Source organism: Crocuta crocuta, unplaced genomic scaffold, assembly GCF_008692635.1.
Source record: "Crocuta crocuta isolate KB4526 unplaced genomic scaffold, BGI_CrCroc_1.0 scaffold121, whole genome shotgun sequence".
Taxonomy (NCBI): domain Eukaryota; kingdom Metazoa; phylum Chordata; class Mammalia; order Carnivora; family Hyaenidae; genus Crocuta; species Crocuta crocuta.
Window position 1 is genome coordinate 3,274,238 of NW_027528608.1, and position 13,823 is coordinate 3,288,060.

General features: G+C 43.8%; 1 protein-coding gene across 1 annotated transcript in view; it reads left to right on the forward strand.

The window, feature by feature from the left end:
- The window catches only part of TDRD12 (tudor domain containing 12), a 73,516-nt gene that overhangs the window by 464 nt on the left and 59,229 nt on the right, over window positions 1-13,823 (forward strand). Inside the window, exons 2-3 of the mRNA XM_077754642.1 lie at window positions 9,365-9,523; window positions 12,201-12,337. Coding sequence (XP_077610768.1) covers window positions 9,365-9,523; window positions 12,201-12,337 — 296 coding nt within the window. The remainder of the gene's footprint in view (window positions 1-9,364; window positions 9,524-12,200; window positions 12,338-13,823) is intronic.

The following is a 13,823-nucleotide window of genomic DNA, read 5'->3' on the forward strand; positions in this document are numbered from 1 at the left end:
AAACTCTTCCCGCTCGCGCCGCGGGGCCCTGGCTACCCCCACGCGTGCGCCCTGGGGCTCCGATCCTTAGTCCTGGGAGGGGGCTGAAGGGGCGTCGAGCCTGCGGCCAGCAGCAGTTTCCTGTTGCAGGTGAGTGCTGCTTGGGGATGCAGAAGCCAGCGAAGATGGGGCGTGTTCACAAGGTTACCTGGAGGGAGGAGTTTACAAACCAAAAAGAGTGGGTGTCGGTCCGATACAAATCATTTTTTTTTTTTTTAAATAATGCTCCTGTGGGCAGAGGAGAGGAACATAGCAAATCATGGGATTTTTAGAAACCATCAACTTTCCGTCTCTTGTTTTAGGTGTTATTTAGATGAGCGGGGAGATTTCAGGAACGTTTGAAGTTAACCAACTTTTAGAGAGGATTTGCTCCAAGACTTTTAGGGGCTTCAGATCTAACTGGCAAACTCTTCTCAATCACCAGTCCTAAACAGGCATCTCCAATTTCTCTTTTGGAAAGACAGGGCTCTCCTGGCGATGTGGATCCTGCCCCCATGCAAATCCACTGGGGCAGAATTTTGACAGGAGTTGGATTTGCAGAACCTCAAGCTTGTGAGCCAGCCCCTTTCTTGGATCCAAGAACCCTTTTCTGTACCCTGTTAGCTCTGGTCTGCCCACACTTACGGTTCTTACCTGTTCACACTCAGCAGATTTTCTATACAATATAGGAGTAGTTCTCTGAGTGTGTTAAAGGTATCAGTTGTAGTTCTCCAGATTAATTTAGCTTTTAGCTGGATAAATTTTTACCCCAACTGCCCATCAGTAAATGAATGGATAAGCAAAATGTGATACATATAGATATATGTGTGTATATATACACACACTATGGAATATTACTCAGCCTTAAAACAAAAGGCAATTCTGACACATGGTATAGCACGGATGGATCTCAAAGACATGATGTTAAGTGAAGCCAGATACAAAAGGACAACGGCTGTACGATTCTACTTCTATGAGGTTCCTAGAGTAGCTAAATTCATAGAGACAGAAAGTAGGAGGGTGTTTCCCAGGGGCTGAGGAGAAGGGGGGAAGGGGAAGTTACTGTTTAATGGGTGCAGAGTTTTAGTGTTGCAAGCTGGAGAGAGTTCTGGAAATGGATGGTGGTGATGGTTGCAGGACAATTGGAATGTCGTTAATGCCACCGGTCAGCGTTAAGATGGCAAATTTTATGGGTGTTTAGCACAATTAAAATTACTCTTAAAATTATTTTTAAATTTTAGCAGTTAATATTGTCATAGATTTTAGAAATAGAAACAACGAGCATTACAAGCCTGTTATGATAAAGCTAATGAAGACAAAGGTGTTGACTAAGAATACGTATTAAGGGGCGCCTGGGTGGCTCAGTTGGTTAAGCATCCGACTTTGGCTCAGCTCATGATCTTGCAGTTTGTGGGTTCAAGCCTCGCATTGGGTTCTGTGCTGACAGTCCTGAGCCTGTGTCTCCCTCTCTCTGCCCCTCCCCCGCTCATGCTCTGTCTCTGTCTCAAAAATAAACTATTAAAACTATTAAAAAAAAAAAAAGAATACGTATTAAGTATTAAGAAAGCAGCCCAATGTGCCGTTATATCAGGGACAGTGCAGTGGGATGCTGTGGGAATGGTGTACCTGGGCTTTTTCTCCCAGAGGGTCTGCAGGACAAAAGAACTAGCCAGGACATCCTTGATACGCCAGTGATTGGCACAGGAAAAGCCCCAGGGCCCTTGGCCCTGCAGTCAAGCTGTGTTTCTGGACAGCCGGGCGTAGACCTTTTAAGTGGACAGCTTCTGCAGGAGGGGTGGCAGAAGCTAACCATGGGTGAAATGGGTGACATTCTGAATGCTGGAGGCTGTGACGTCACTAATGTGGGAAGAACAGCTGTCTGCTGGCTCACATAAATGATTTCAGTACTGTCCGTGGAATCCACGAACATACGCGTTATTGAATGTGGGAAACAAGACCCTCCTTACATTGTTACCTGGGTATGTAAAAGTAAAGAGAAATAAATAAAGTAGGAAATAATGTAGGAAAGAGGAGTTAACCATTCCTAAGAAATATTGTAGAGCACACCTAATTCGGTTAAATCCTATTAATTTGTGATGTGAAATACTTAGTCCTCACTGCCAGAAAAAGGACTCTTGCTTTTTCTTGAGTAAAATTACTCAAGTTTGAATGGTAGGAGTAACGGAGGAAAAAAATGGACCAAAATTGTGTGTGTATAAATTTTAAGATTTAAGAATATATATATATATTTTTTAAGATTACACTGATTTTAAAGTTCATTTATTTATTTTGAGGGAGGGCAGAGAGAGGGGGAGAGTGAGAATCCCAAGCAGGCTCCACACTATCAGCGCAGAGCCAGGTGCAGGGCTCAAGCTCACAAAACTGAGCTGAGATGGAGATTTGGACACAACGAACTGAGCCACCCGGGTACCCCAATAGATGATATTTTTTCTATTGGAAATGAAACAGCCATGCAGGGAGGGAAATGTGCAAGACTGGTGATTGCAGTGTGGGTGGTATTGCTTTAGAACCCTGGCCAGAAGCAGCTAGTGTCAGAGGTGGGGAGCTCCCCAACCTACTGAGCCCGGCCTCTCCTAGCAAAGCACGTGATCTCCTGGCTGGTAAAACTGAGCCTGGCCTACATTTTTTTGTTTTAGAGTCAGCCTTTTTTTTTTTTAAAACATGAAACACTTCAAAGGAGGCCTTAATTTAAAAAAAATGTTTTTTTAGCATGTATTTTTGAAAGAGAGCAAAAGTGGGAGAGGGGCAGAGAGAGAGGGAGACACAGAATCTGAAGCAGGCTCCAATCTGTCTTCACAGAGCCTGGTGTGGGGCTGGAACCCATGGACTGTGAAATCATGACCTGAGCTGAAGTCAGACGCTTAACTGACTGAGCCACCCAGGCGCCCCTGTTTACGCGTTTTTAGTAAAAATACTGTAAAGATGATTTCATATCAGAGGACAAGAAGCTGAAAAAAAAATCATTACTTGTGATTAAAAATAATTTAGAAATCTGACTTTTTATTAAGGAATATTCTGGACATACAAAGTATTTTATAAAAAAAAAATCACAAACACCTGGACATCCACCACTGAGCTTTGTCAGATCTTTTAACATTTTGCCATACTTGATTCACATCTTTTTTTAACCCATAAGCTGTTTTAAATTGAGGTATGATTTCTATGTAGTAAAATACATTATTTTTCCTGTAGAATCCCATGACATTTTTTTCAAGTTTTAATTTAAATTCTAATTGTTAGAATTCTGTGGCATTTTGAAAAATGCAGACAGTCCTGTAATCACTACAGTCACAATGGAGAGCAGTTCCCTCCCCCGTCCATTACCTCCTGTTCCTTTGTAGTTCTTTCTTTGCCGCACTCCTAATCCTTTGCAGCCATGGTTTTTTACCCTGTTAGTTTCGCCTTTTCCAGAACGTTGTGAAAATGGAAACATGCACATGGAATCATGCAGTAGGATGTAGCCTCTGAGTCTGGCTTCCCTGACTTAGCACAATACCTGTGAGACTGCCTGGCTTGTTGCATGAATCATAATGTCTAACCTTTTTACTGCTGAGTAGTGGTCCTTTGTATGGATATGCAACAGTTTGTGTAGGCACCAGTTGAAGGCCACTCAAGTTGTTTATAGAGCTTGGGGGGATTATGAATAACACTGGTGTAATCTTTTCATGTAAGTTTTTGTGTGAACACGTTTCATTTCATAGATAAATAGGTTTAGATTACCTGTCTGTTTAACTTCATGAGAAAATTTTCTACAGTCACATACCATTTTACATTCCCATCAGCAACGTAGAAGTGTTCTAGTTGCGTGGCAACTGGCCGGCTCATTTGGTTGATTGGGTGACTCTCGATCTTGAGGCTGAGAGTTCGAGCCCCACATTGGATGTAGAAATTACTTAAACATAAAATCTTAAAAAAAAAAAAAAAGTTCTAGTTTCTCTGCATCCTCACCAGCCCGTGAAATGGTCAGTTTTATAAATTTTAGCCATTCTGGTAATGTTTGGTGTATAATGGTATCTTATTGTGATTTTAATGTGCATCTTCTAATGACAGGTGATATGTTAATCACCTTTTCAGGTGCTTGTTTGCTGTCCTTCAGTCTATTTTGGTCAAGTGTCTGTTCATATCTGTCCATTTTTCTAATTGGTTGTTTTCTTAGGGAGTTTTTAGAGTTTATGTATGGTGGATGAAGTTCTTTGTTGGATGTGATTTGCAAATATTTTCTCCCAGTTTATGGCTTTTCTTCTGCTTAGCAATATCTTTCAATGAACAGAAGTTTTTGGGGTGCCCGGTGGGGCTCAGTTGGTCAAGGTTCCAACTCTTGATTTTGACTCAAGTTGTGATCTCACAGTTCATGAGATCGAGCCCTGTGTTGGGCTTTGCACTGACAGTGAGGGGCCTGCTTTGGTCTTGGTCCCTCTCTCTCTCTCTCTTTCGCTCAGTTTCACTCCCTTTCACTTTCTCTCCCCCTGCCCCTTCCCTGCTTGTGTGCATACACACTCTCTCTCAAGATATAAATAAAAACTTAAAAAAAAAAAGAGCATTAGTTTTTAATTTGGATTAAGTCCATTTATCAATTTTGGCTCATACAAATTATACTCTTGGTGTTATATCTAAGAAATCTTTGCCTAACAAAGATTCACAAAGATTTTCCCGTGTATTCTTTTAAATTAAAAAAAAATTTTTTTTAAGTTGATTCAGTTTTGAGAGAGACAGAGAGAGCAAGCAGAGGAAGAGCAGAGAGAGAGAGGGAGAGAATCCTAAGCAGACTCCACATTGTTAGCACGGAGCCCGATGCAGGGTTCAAACCCACAAAATCACGGTCATTGAAATCATGAACTTAGCCGAAACCAAGAGTCAGACATTAACTGGCTGAACCACCCAGGTACCCTTCCCCCATGTATTCTTTGAGAAGTTTAACAGTTTTTATATTTTAGATATATGATTTATCTGAGTTAATTTTTGTATTGGTACAAGGAATGGATCAAAGTTGACTTTTGTGCATATGGATACCTAATTGTTCTAGTATCATTTGTTACAAAACTACCCTTTCTCTAGTAAATTGGTTTTGTGCCTTTATTGAAACTTAATTGATCATGTGTGGGTCTATTTCTCTTCTTTTGTTTTATGTGTCTGTGCTTTCTCCAGTGTCACATTGTTCTGATTACTGTGGCTTTATGGTAAGTCTCGAAATCGGATGGTTCAAATCTTCCAACACTCTTGTTATTTTTCAGAATTATTTGGACCATTCTAGTTCCTTTGCCTTTCTAATAAGAATTTCATAATGAGTTCAGCAATTTCTCAATTTCTGATGGAATGGAGTTGTATTTATAGATCATTGAGGAGAACTTTAACATCTTATCAGTGAACACTGTATATTGGCATTAAAGGTCTTCCTTGATCTAGTTCATTAGTTTGTATACCTTTCAACACACATTTTGCACATATTTTGTTAAATTCATTTCAGTAATTCCTGTTTTTTGGTGCACTTTTTAGAAGTTACATCTCCAGCTGCGCCTGGGTGGCTTAGTCGGTTAAGCGTCCGACTTTCGCTTAGGTCATGATCTCGCGGTTCGTGGGTTCAAGCCCCGCGTCGGGCTCTGTGCTGACTGCCAGCTCAGAGCCTGGAGCCTGCTTCAGTCTGTGACTCCCTCTCTCTCTGACCCTCCCCTGCTCACGCTGTCTCTCTCTCTCCTAGAAATAAATAAAAATATTAAAAAAAAATAAAAAAATAAAAAAATAAAAGTTACATCTCCAGTTTTCATTGCTGGAGTATGATGTACAATTGAATTTATTATTTGACCTTGTACCCTGGAACCTCGTTACAGCCGCTTACTGGCTCTAATATATTTTTGGTAGATTCTTTAGGATTTTCTATGTAGATGTTCTTGTTTGTGAATAGAGACAGTTTTCTTTCTTCATTTCCAATCTTCCTGAAAATCTTTTTCTCATCATATTATACCAACAAGCACCTCTAGTATGGTGTTGAATGGTTGTCCTGAGCAGGCCACTAGTAAATTTTTTTTTGTATGTTTTACTTTTTAGGTCTGGAATTAACCTTTTCGAAAGGGTTTTTTTGTTAGTAGTTTCTATTTTTTACATGAGATTCTTCTCTTGAGAAAACAAACGCAGTATAACCATCTTATCTTTAAGTTGTTGTGCATATTTAAAACAGGTGCTTTTTTTCTTAATGTTTATTTTATTTTTTTTGAGAGGTAGAGGGAGACGCAGATGAGCAGGGGAAGGGCAGAGAAGGAGAGAGACACAGAATCCGAAGCAGGCTCCAGGCTCTGGGCTGTCAGCACAGAGCCCAATGTGGGGCTCGAACCCACAAACCATGAGATCATGACCTGTGCCGAGGCTGGACGCTCAACTGACTGTATAACAGCTCCTTTTAAGTCCTTGCCAGTTCATGTCAACACCTGGGCAGTCTTGGCTTCACTTTCTTCTACTCAGTGTTGTTTTCCTTGGCCACATACCACCTATTCGACTCTTTACATGGCTGGTAATTGCTGCCCTGGATATTGTGGTTCTGCTAAAGTGTGTTGACCTGTGCCTTAGGCACTTGCTCTGTCCTCCCTCTGGGAGGCTTGGTTTATGCTTTTCAAGCACCTGTTTGCTTTGGCCCTTACTGCTAGGCCATGTTTTACTTTGCCCGAAAGCGTGGTCTTGCATTCTTAGGCGTGACACGTCAGGGGGCTCTGTGGAGGGCCTGCGGTGCCTACCAAGCCTCTTTAATTTGGCAGGACTGGTGCCACAGACGCTTTCCTGTGATGGGTGCCAGGGACAAGGGCCAACAGTAGTTAGAGCCTTGGCTGCTGGCTGTGAAGGAGCTGGGGAAGGGCAGTGGTGGCCGAGCTCTGTAAAGGAAGGCAGAGGAAGAGGAGGGGAGGGGCTCCTGTGAAAACCAACCCAGGGCTGGTCAGCGTCCTGTGATTAGGCCAGCATGTCTGCTAGCCCAGGAAGGAGGCTTCTGTCCCTGCCTCCTGGCTGATTCCAGGTCACAGGAATGGCTTTCGAGTCCTCGAGAAAGACTCCTGAGCAGTGGGAGAGGCGTGCACATCTCAAGGGGACAGGAAGGACGGGCACCTGTAGGCCCTCTTTAGGAAATGCTCACAGGAAGGGAGGTGGAGCGGCTCTGTGGGAGGTTGGCTACAGCAGACCGTGAGTTGCCCTGGCAGCCTTGGGGTTCCCCAGGCAGGCATCTTACAGGGACTGGGATCGTCCTCGGGACACGCCTCCCAGTACAGAGATTAGGGGGTGTCACATGCAAGAGTGTGCAGTTCTCACAGGCAGCAGCTAAACCTGTGGTGTTCCTGTCCGCCCTATAATGGTTGCTTTTCTCTGGGCTGCTGGGCTCTCACCTGGGTGATGCAGCCTTGCCAAGGACTTGGCTCTGCCCAGTGCGGCGCATTCAGAATTTCTCCCTAAACTTACAGCTACTCCTGGAGCCCCAAACTCCATTCTCTGCTTCCTCATGCCCCACACTGTGGCTTTCTGCCTGTGTCGTAGCCCCTCAGCCTGGGCTGGAAAGCTGTACCCAAACATGGATCTCACCCAAGATGTACCCCGCCTGGCAGGCATCCAGTCCCTCCGTGTCGCCTGGCAGGCATCCAGTCCCTCCGTGTCTAGTCTCTCCAGGGCCTTCAAATTGTTATTTTGTGGTTTTTTTCTAGGGCTTCTCATTGTTGCTTGTAGGGGGTTAGTCCTTGTAAACTATTCTGCCATGAACTGGAGCCAGAATGGCCCTCTCTCTGTTCTTTTTTCCAACAATTTACTATTAAAATAGTCAAACATTTATAAAAAGAGAACGTTTGAAGTGAACACCTGTATTCCTGCCATCTAGTACCTAGGATCCAAAGTCTTGGGGGGAGGGGCGCCTGGGTGGCTCAGTCCGTTAAGAGACCAACTTCGGCTCAGGTCATGATCTCATGGCTTGTGAGTTCGAGCCCCATGTCAGGCTCTGTGCTGACAGCTCAGAGCCTGGAGCCTGCTTCAAATTCTGTGTCCCTCTCTCGCTCTGCCCCTCACCCACTCTTGCTCTCTTTCTTAAGAATAAATAAAAACATGTAAAACAACAACAGCGTCTTGGGAAGTCATTGCTCTAGCCATTTCAGTAGGCAGAGTTAGGAAATAAGTATATTTTAGAAGTTGTGAGTTCCTATTGATACTTCAATTCAAATTTATTTATTTATCCTAAAGTTGATATATTTTGAGAAAGAGAAAGAGCAGGAAAGAGGCAGAGAGAGGGATCCCAAGCAGTCTCAGCACTGGCAGCTCAGAGCCCAACACAGGGCTCAAACTCAACGAACTGTGAGATCATGACCTGAGCCGAAACCAAGAGTCGGACGCTTAACTGAGCCACCCAGGTCCCCCTCAATTCAAATTTAACTTTTCATTTTATGTTTGTGTCTTCTCTCTAACAATGAACATCTTGGTTTCTAAGAACACTGATCTATAACTAGATACATTCAGATAGTCTGACTTTCATCCCTGTCCCTTCTCTTCCTGGCTTCTTGTAGGTAATGACTTGTATCTGTTCTGGTTTATCTGCTGTCATTTCTTCCTTTTAATATGAGCAGAATATAGATGTATTCCTATTTCTTTCTCTTTCTTACAAAAGACAGCGTATGGTGAACATTATTTGGAACCTTGCTTTTGTTTTTTTATTGCAAATATTTAAAAAATATAGGAGATCGAGGGGATTGATCTCAGTTTGCTTTTTGACTCATGGCACATAATTAAAAACTACATATTACTGGTTGTGTGTTTTTTAATTTTTTTAAATTTTTTAATTTATTTTTTAATATTTTTATTTATTTCTAGGAGAGAGAGAGAGAGAGACAGCGTGAGCAGGGGAGGGTCAGAGAGAGAGGGAGACACAGACTCTGAAACAGTCTCCAGGCTCTGAGCTGGCAGTCAGCACAGAGCCCGACGCGGGGCTCGAACCCACGAACCGCGAGATCATGACCTAAGCAAAAGTTGGACGCTTAACCAACTAAGCCACCCAGGCGCCCCGGTGTTTTTTTATTTTTATGTGTTTTAGGATTTTATCTTTGCATCTTATACCTTTTTTTCCCAGCTTTATTGAAATATAATTGACATATAACATTCTGTAAGTTTGAGGTGTACAGCGTAATGAGTTGATCTATATGTAAAGGGTCTTTTATCTTTTGCCTTTGGTGTGACTATTTAAGACAGAGATACGCATCAAGAATTTGTTAGATCATGTAAGTTAATAACAGTTACCATGCTTCTAAGGTTTATTATTTTATGGCTTTACTTTTAAATCATGCATTGTTTTGTTTGTCTTTTACAATTTTTACAGATTGAAGATCCGGGATGCTTCTGGGTTATTATAAAAGGATGTAGTCCCTTTTTAGATCATGAAGTTGATTATCAAAAACTAAATAGTGCCATGAATGACTTCTATAATAGCATGTATCAAGATATAGAAATAAAGCCGTTAATGTTGGAAGAAGGGCAGGTATGTATCTAATGTGCTTTAAGCACTGTGTCTTGAACTACTACTTGAAATGTACACTGGTTTGTGGATACAAGCTTTTAGCGTATTTTAATTGCTTATAATCATTGCCTTGTGTTAGGTTCTTCCGGCTGCACAAGATTCAGGCTGGTCCTGGAAAGCGGAGGTTGTTGAAGGTTCATGTGGGGCATCAGGAGATGAAATGTCATCCAAATTGGGGCATTGGGGTGGTCCTCCTGGGGGCAGGGAGCCAATGGATTCCAAATCCATCACAGGTGTAAGGGCCCAGGCAAGAGGGCATGGGAGTTTTTGGTCTAGGGTAATGCCTCTCTTTTGCTGCTCATGACTTTGACCAACTCACCCTTGTTTATTTTCCTCACTTGAAGTCACGGCCCCTCCTTCCTTTCTTGACATTGGCTCCCAGGCTCATTGATTCTCTCTACATATCAGTCATTTTTCAGGAGAGTTTGAATTTTTGTAATAGCATGACAGGAAAAGATTTATAAACTATGAGAAAAATTAGAAATAATTTGAATTCCTTCCCCCTTCCAAAAAAAATCCATCAGTAATAACATTTTTTTTTCTCCATACTACTGACTTGTTGAAGAAATGAAACCCGGTCAATTGCCCTTTCAAAATATTCCACAATTTGGGTAGCCTGAGTGCCTTCTTGTGGTGGTGGTGAACTTTCCCTCCTTCCCCTCTGTTTGTTTTTTTTAATGTTTTATCCATTTCTAGGAAAGAGAGAGAGACAGCATGAGCAGGGGAGGGTCAGAGAGAGAGGGAGTGACAGACTCTGAAACAGGCTCCAGGCTCTGAGCTGGCAGTCAGCACAGAGCCCGACATAGGGCTCGAACCCACGAACCACGAGATCATGACCTAAGCGAAAGTCGGACGCTCAACCGACTAAGCCACCCAGGCGCCCCACTCCTTCCCCTGTGTTTTATGTGGACTGTTAGTTAAAGATAAAGCTTTGATTAGATTTAGGGTTACTTCCTCCTCCTCCCCTCCCTCCGACCCCTGTCAGAGTGATTGGGACTGAGAGCTTCATCCTGCATTGACTTTGGAAGTAATCTCACTTTGGGTGAAGACCAGCAGATTCAGACGGTGACAGCCTGAGCCTTCCCTCCGGGTGGGGTCTGCCTGACAGCTCTTCTTGCCCTGACTGACAGCACCACACGGTGACCAGCACGGCCGGAATCAGCCCTTCCAGTTGAGCTTGCAAAATGGTCCTTTTCACATTCTTTCTGTATTCATGAGTCCGAATTCATCTGCAGAGAACTTTCTCTCCCCTATTAAGATGGTTCAGTGACCCTGAAGTAGTACAGTTCCTGCTGGAAAGGTAGGAAAGTTGCTTAATTCTTTTCCTTCCCAGTGTTCTGCCTTCCGCCTAGTGATTTGTGCCCAGTTACATACACCAGTGTCAGAGATTTATGTTGTTTTTCTCTCCTTCTTTTCATTTTTTAAGTACTGTATTTAAAAAAAAAATTTTTTTTTTAATTTTTTATTTCTGAGAGAGAGAGAGACAGCGACAGCATGAGGAGGGGAGGGTCAGAGAGAGATGGAGACACAGGATCTGAGCAGTCAGCACAGAGCCCGACGCGGGGCTCAAACCCACAAACTGTGAGATCATGACCTGAGCCGAAGTCGGACGCCTAACCGACTGAGCCACCCAGGCGCCCCTTAAGTACTGTATTGAACTCATGGGTTTTAATGTATTCATCAGTAGTAATCCCTGTTCCTGATGCTTCAGTTACCCCACTTCGGGCTAGCAGAAGCCCTGTGAGTCGCCAGGTCAAAGCTGACTAGCTGTGTCAACTATTAACTGTTTACACCATTCCTACAAGTTGCTTTGACCTAAGCGTTAAACAGAAATATTCTCCGTCCTTTTGCAAGATTTCTCTTGAGTCCTTTGGCTTTGGAATCCTGTGAGGCTCCTGAGAAGCCAGCCCTTGCAGGGTGGCTGCATCTAGCGTCCGGCCCAGTTCCCGAGGGCAGCAGTCTCTGTTGGCTCACGTCTTCCCCGTTGGGCCCCTCGCGAGCCTGTGGTCAGCATCTGGTTTGCTTGTCTGGGTTGCAGTCGAGTCTGCTCTGGCCAGGCAGTCCTGGGGACGTTCGGGGTGCCAGGCGGCTGTTACTCCTGCAGGGCAGTTTCCCTAAAAACAAGCTGCAGGCATTTAGGTGGTTTTCGAAGACTTTGTGCGTCACAGGCACTGTTCTAGGTGCCAGGAACATGGCGGGACAGAAGACAGGCGTCCATAGGGTCCTGGAGTCAACGTTCAGTTGTGACAGAGAGTAAACAACTGTTGGTGAGCAGGAAAAGCCCCAGGGGAGCAGGATGGGGAAGCCGAGCCTGGGGTGCGGTGTCATGGGGGGTCTAGCCACGTCACTGACCATTATTTGTATGCTTTGTTTCCGATTTGAGAAGGCAAAGCAGTGCATTCTCCTTATTTGACTTTCAAAAAAAATTGTCCTCAGTTAAGGAGTCAAACTGTAGTAAGAGAAGCAATGAAAAAGGATTGGGGTGCCCTGTGTTCCTATTTCCCGCCCAGGGGGGGTTAGTGTGGCAGCCCCGCCTCCACACACGCCTTTCTGTGAGGTAGGGTGTGGGTGGAGATGGTTTGGGAGCACCTTCCGTTGTCCCCCATGACTTGAGGTCTTCACACCGTTTACTTCGTAGGTCTGTGTGGTTTACTGCCAGGAACTGAAGCGCTGGTGCAGGGCTGTCATTAAGTCCCTTGTGTCTTCGGCCGACCATCACCTGGCGGAGTGCTTCCTGGTGGATTTTGCCAAGTACATCCCGGTGAAATCTAAAAAGTACGTATGGGCACCTGGGTGGCTCAGTCTTGAAGCACCTGGCTTCAGCTCAGGTCATGATCTCGTAGTTTTCGTGAGTTCGAGCCCTGCGTCGGGTGAGTCCCGCTTCTCTCTTCCTTTCTCTCTCTCTGTTCCTTACTCAGTTTGTGTGTGTTCTCTCTCTCTCTCAAAATAAATTAATTAAAGAGTACATACGTATTTATTTTGCCTGATGCTTTTTAAGGAGACAAATACTAGTTTTAAAGGAGAGCGTCAATTTTTAAAGTAAGGGATAGAGGTCATAAAACTGGGATTATTTTAGCTTCATGTAGGGGCAGCTTGCGGGTTCCAATTCTACATGCAGTCAGTGTTAAGAGCAAGTGGGCAAAGTGAGGATTCCTCAGGCAGCCTTCTTCCACCTTCCTTCCTGGCCTCCCCCCTTAGTGTGGTCAGGTGACGAAGTGGGTCCTCAGGGAGGCAGAAGGTCATCTTGTCCCCCCAGAGGGGACGTGTGGTGGTGCAGCCTCCCATTGCGGGGATTAGCACACCTATCTAAGTATTCCTGGTCATTTTACTTCGCAGAGTGGGGGCACGACCATCAGTCACATAAGGTGGGGAGACAGTTGACAAGGAGTCCTCATTTACTCCAGGACCGCCTACCAGGACATTAGAAAGCACTATCAACAAGCAAGGCTTTGTGGTAATTTTTTTATCGTTTCCCGTCCCAGAGTCAGAGGATATTGGTTTCATAATTAATTTGAGGACCCTTCATCCAAAAGATTTTAGTTGCAATGAGAGGTTTATCTTGAGTAGAAGAATTTCATGGCAGAAGGGCTTATCAGACATTGGGAATTGGCAGATATTTAAGAAAAAAAATAGTTGCCTTTCTCCCTCATGATTCTGTGCCTTTATAAATAACCATAGTTGTTATAAGAGTAAATGTCGTGTTGAATTGTTTGGAAAGAGTTTTAGTATTTGGAGTTTAAGTTAAGCTTGTTTTGGGCAAGAGAACTCTGTGATTAAAACAGAGCTCCGGGGGGCCTTGGGGGGGAGCGGTTAGGACAGCCACCTTTTCATGAATGGTTGAGACAGGGCGAGGTCAGGCTGCCCGTATGGGGCATCGAGAACCCGCTTTTGTTGGAACGGTACATGCAGGTGGTCTATCGTTTGCCTGAAGAATGGAAATGGACGTGCTGAACGTGTTTTTCAAGTCTGAGTCCCTCATTTTGCAGAGTTGATGAACATGAATTATAAAAACACTGGCTCAGAAAACCCAGAGTTTCTGCTCATTTACAGAAATTTCACGGTAATTCTGGTTGTGTATTGAAACTGATGTTTAAAAATCTTCAATTGAATAAACTTCACGGGATTGTGCATTATTTCCTAGCGTTTTCTCAGTCTGAGGAGCCATGTTAGATGTAATTTTTCTAGTACCTTCCGCCCCCACATCATGAAGTCTTAACAGCAGATACACTGAATATCCACTCATGTACTATTCACGTATCTG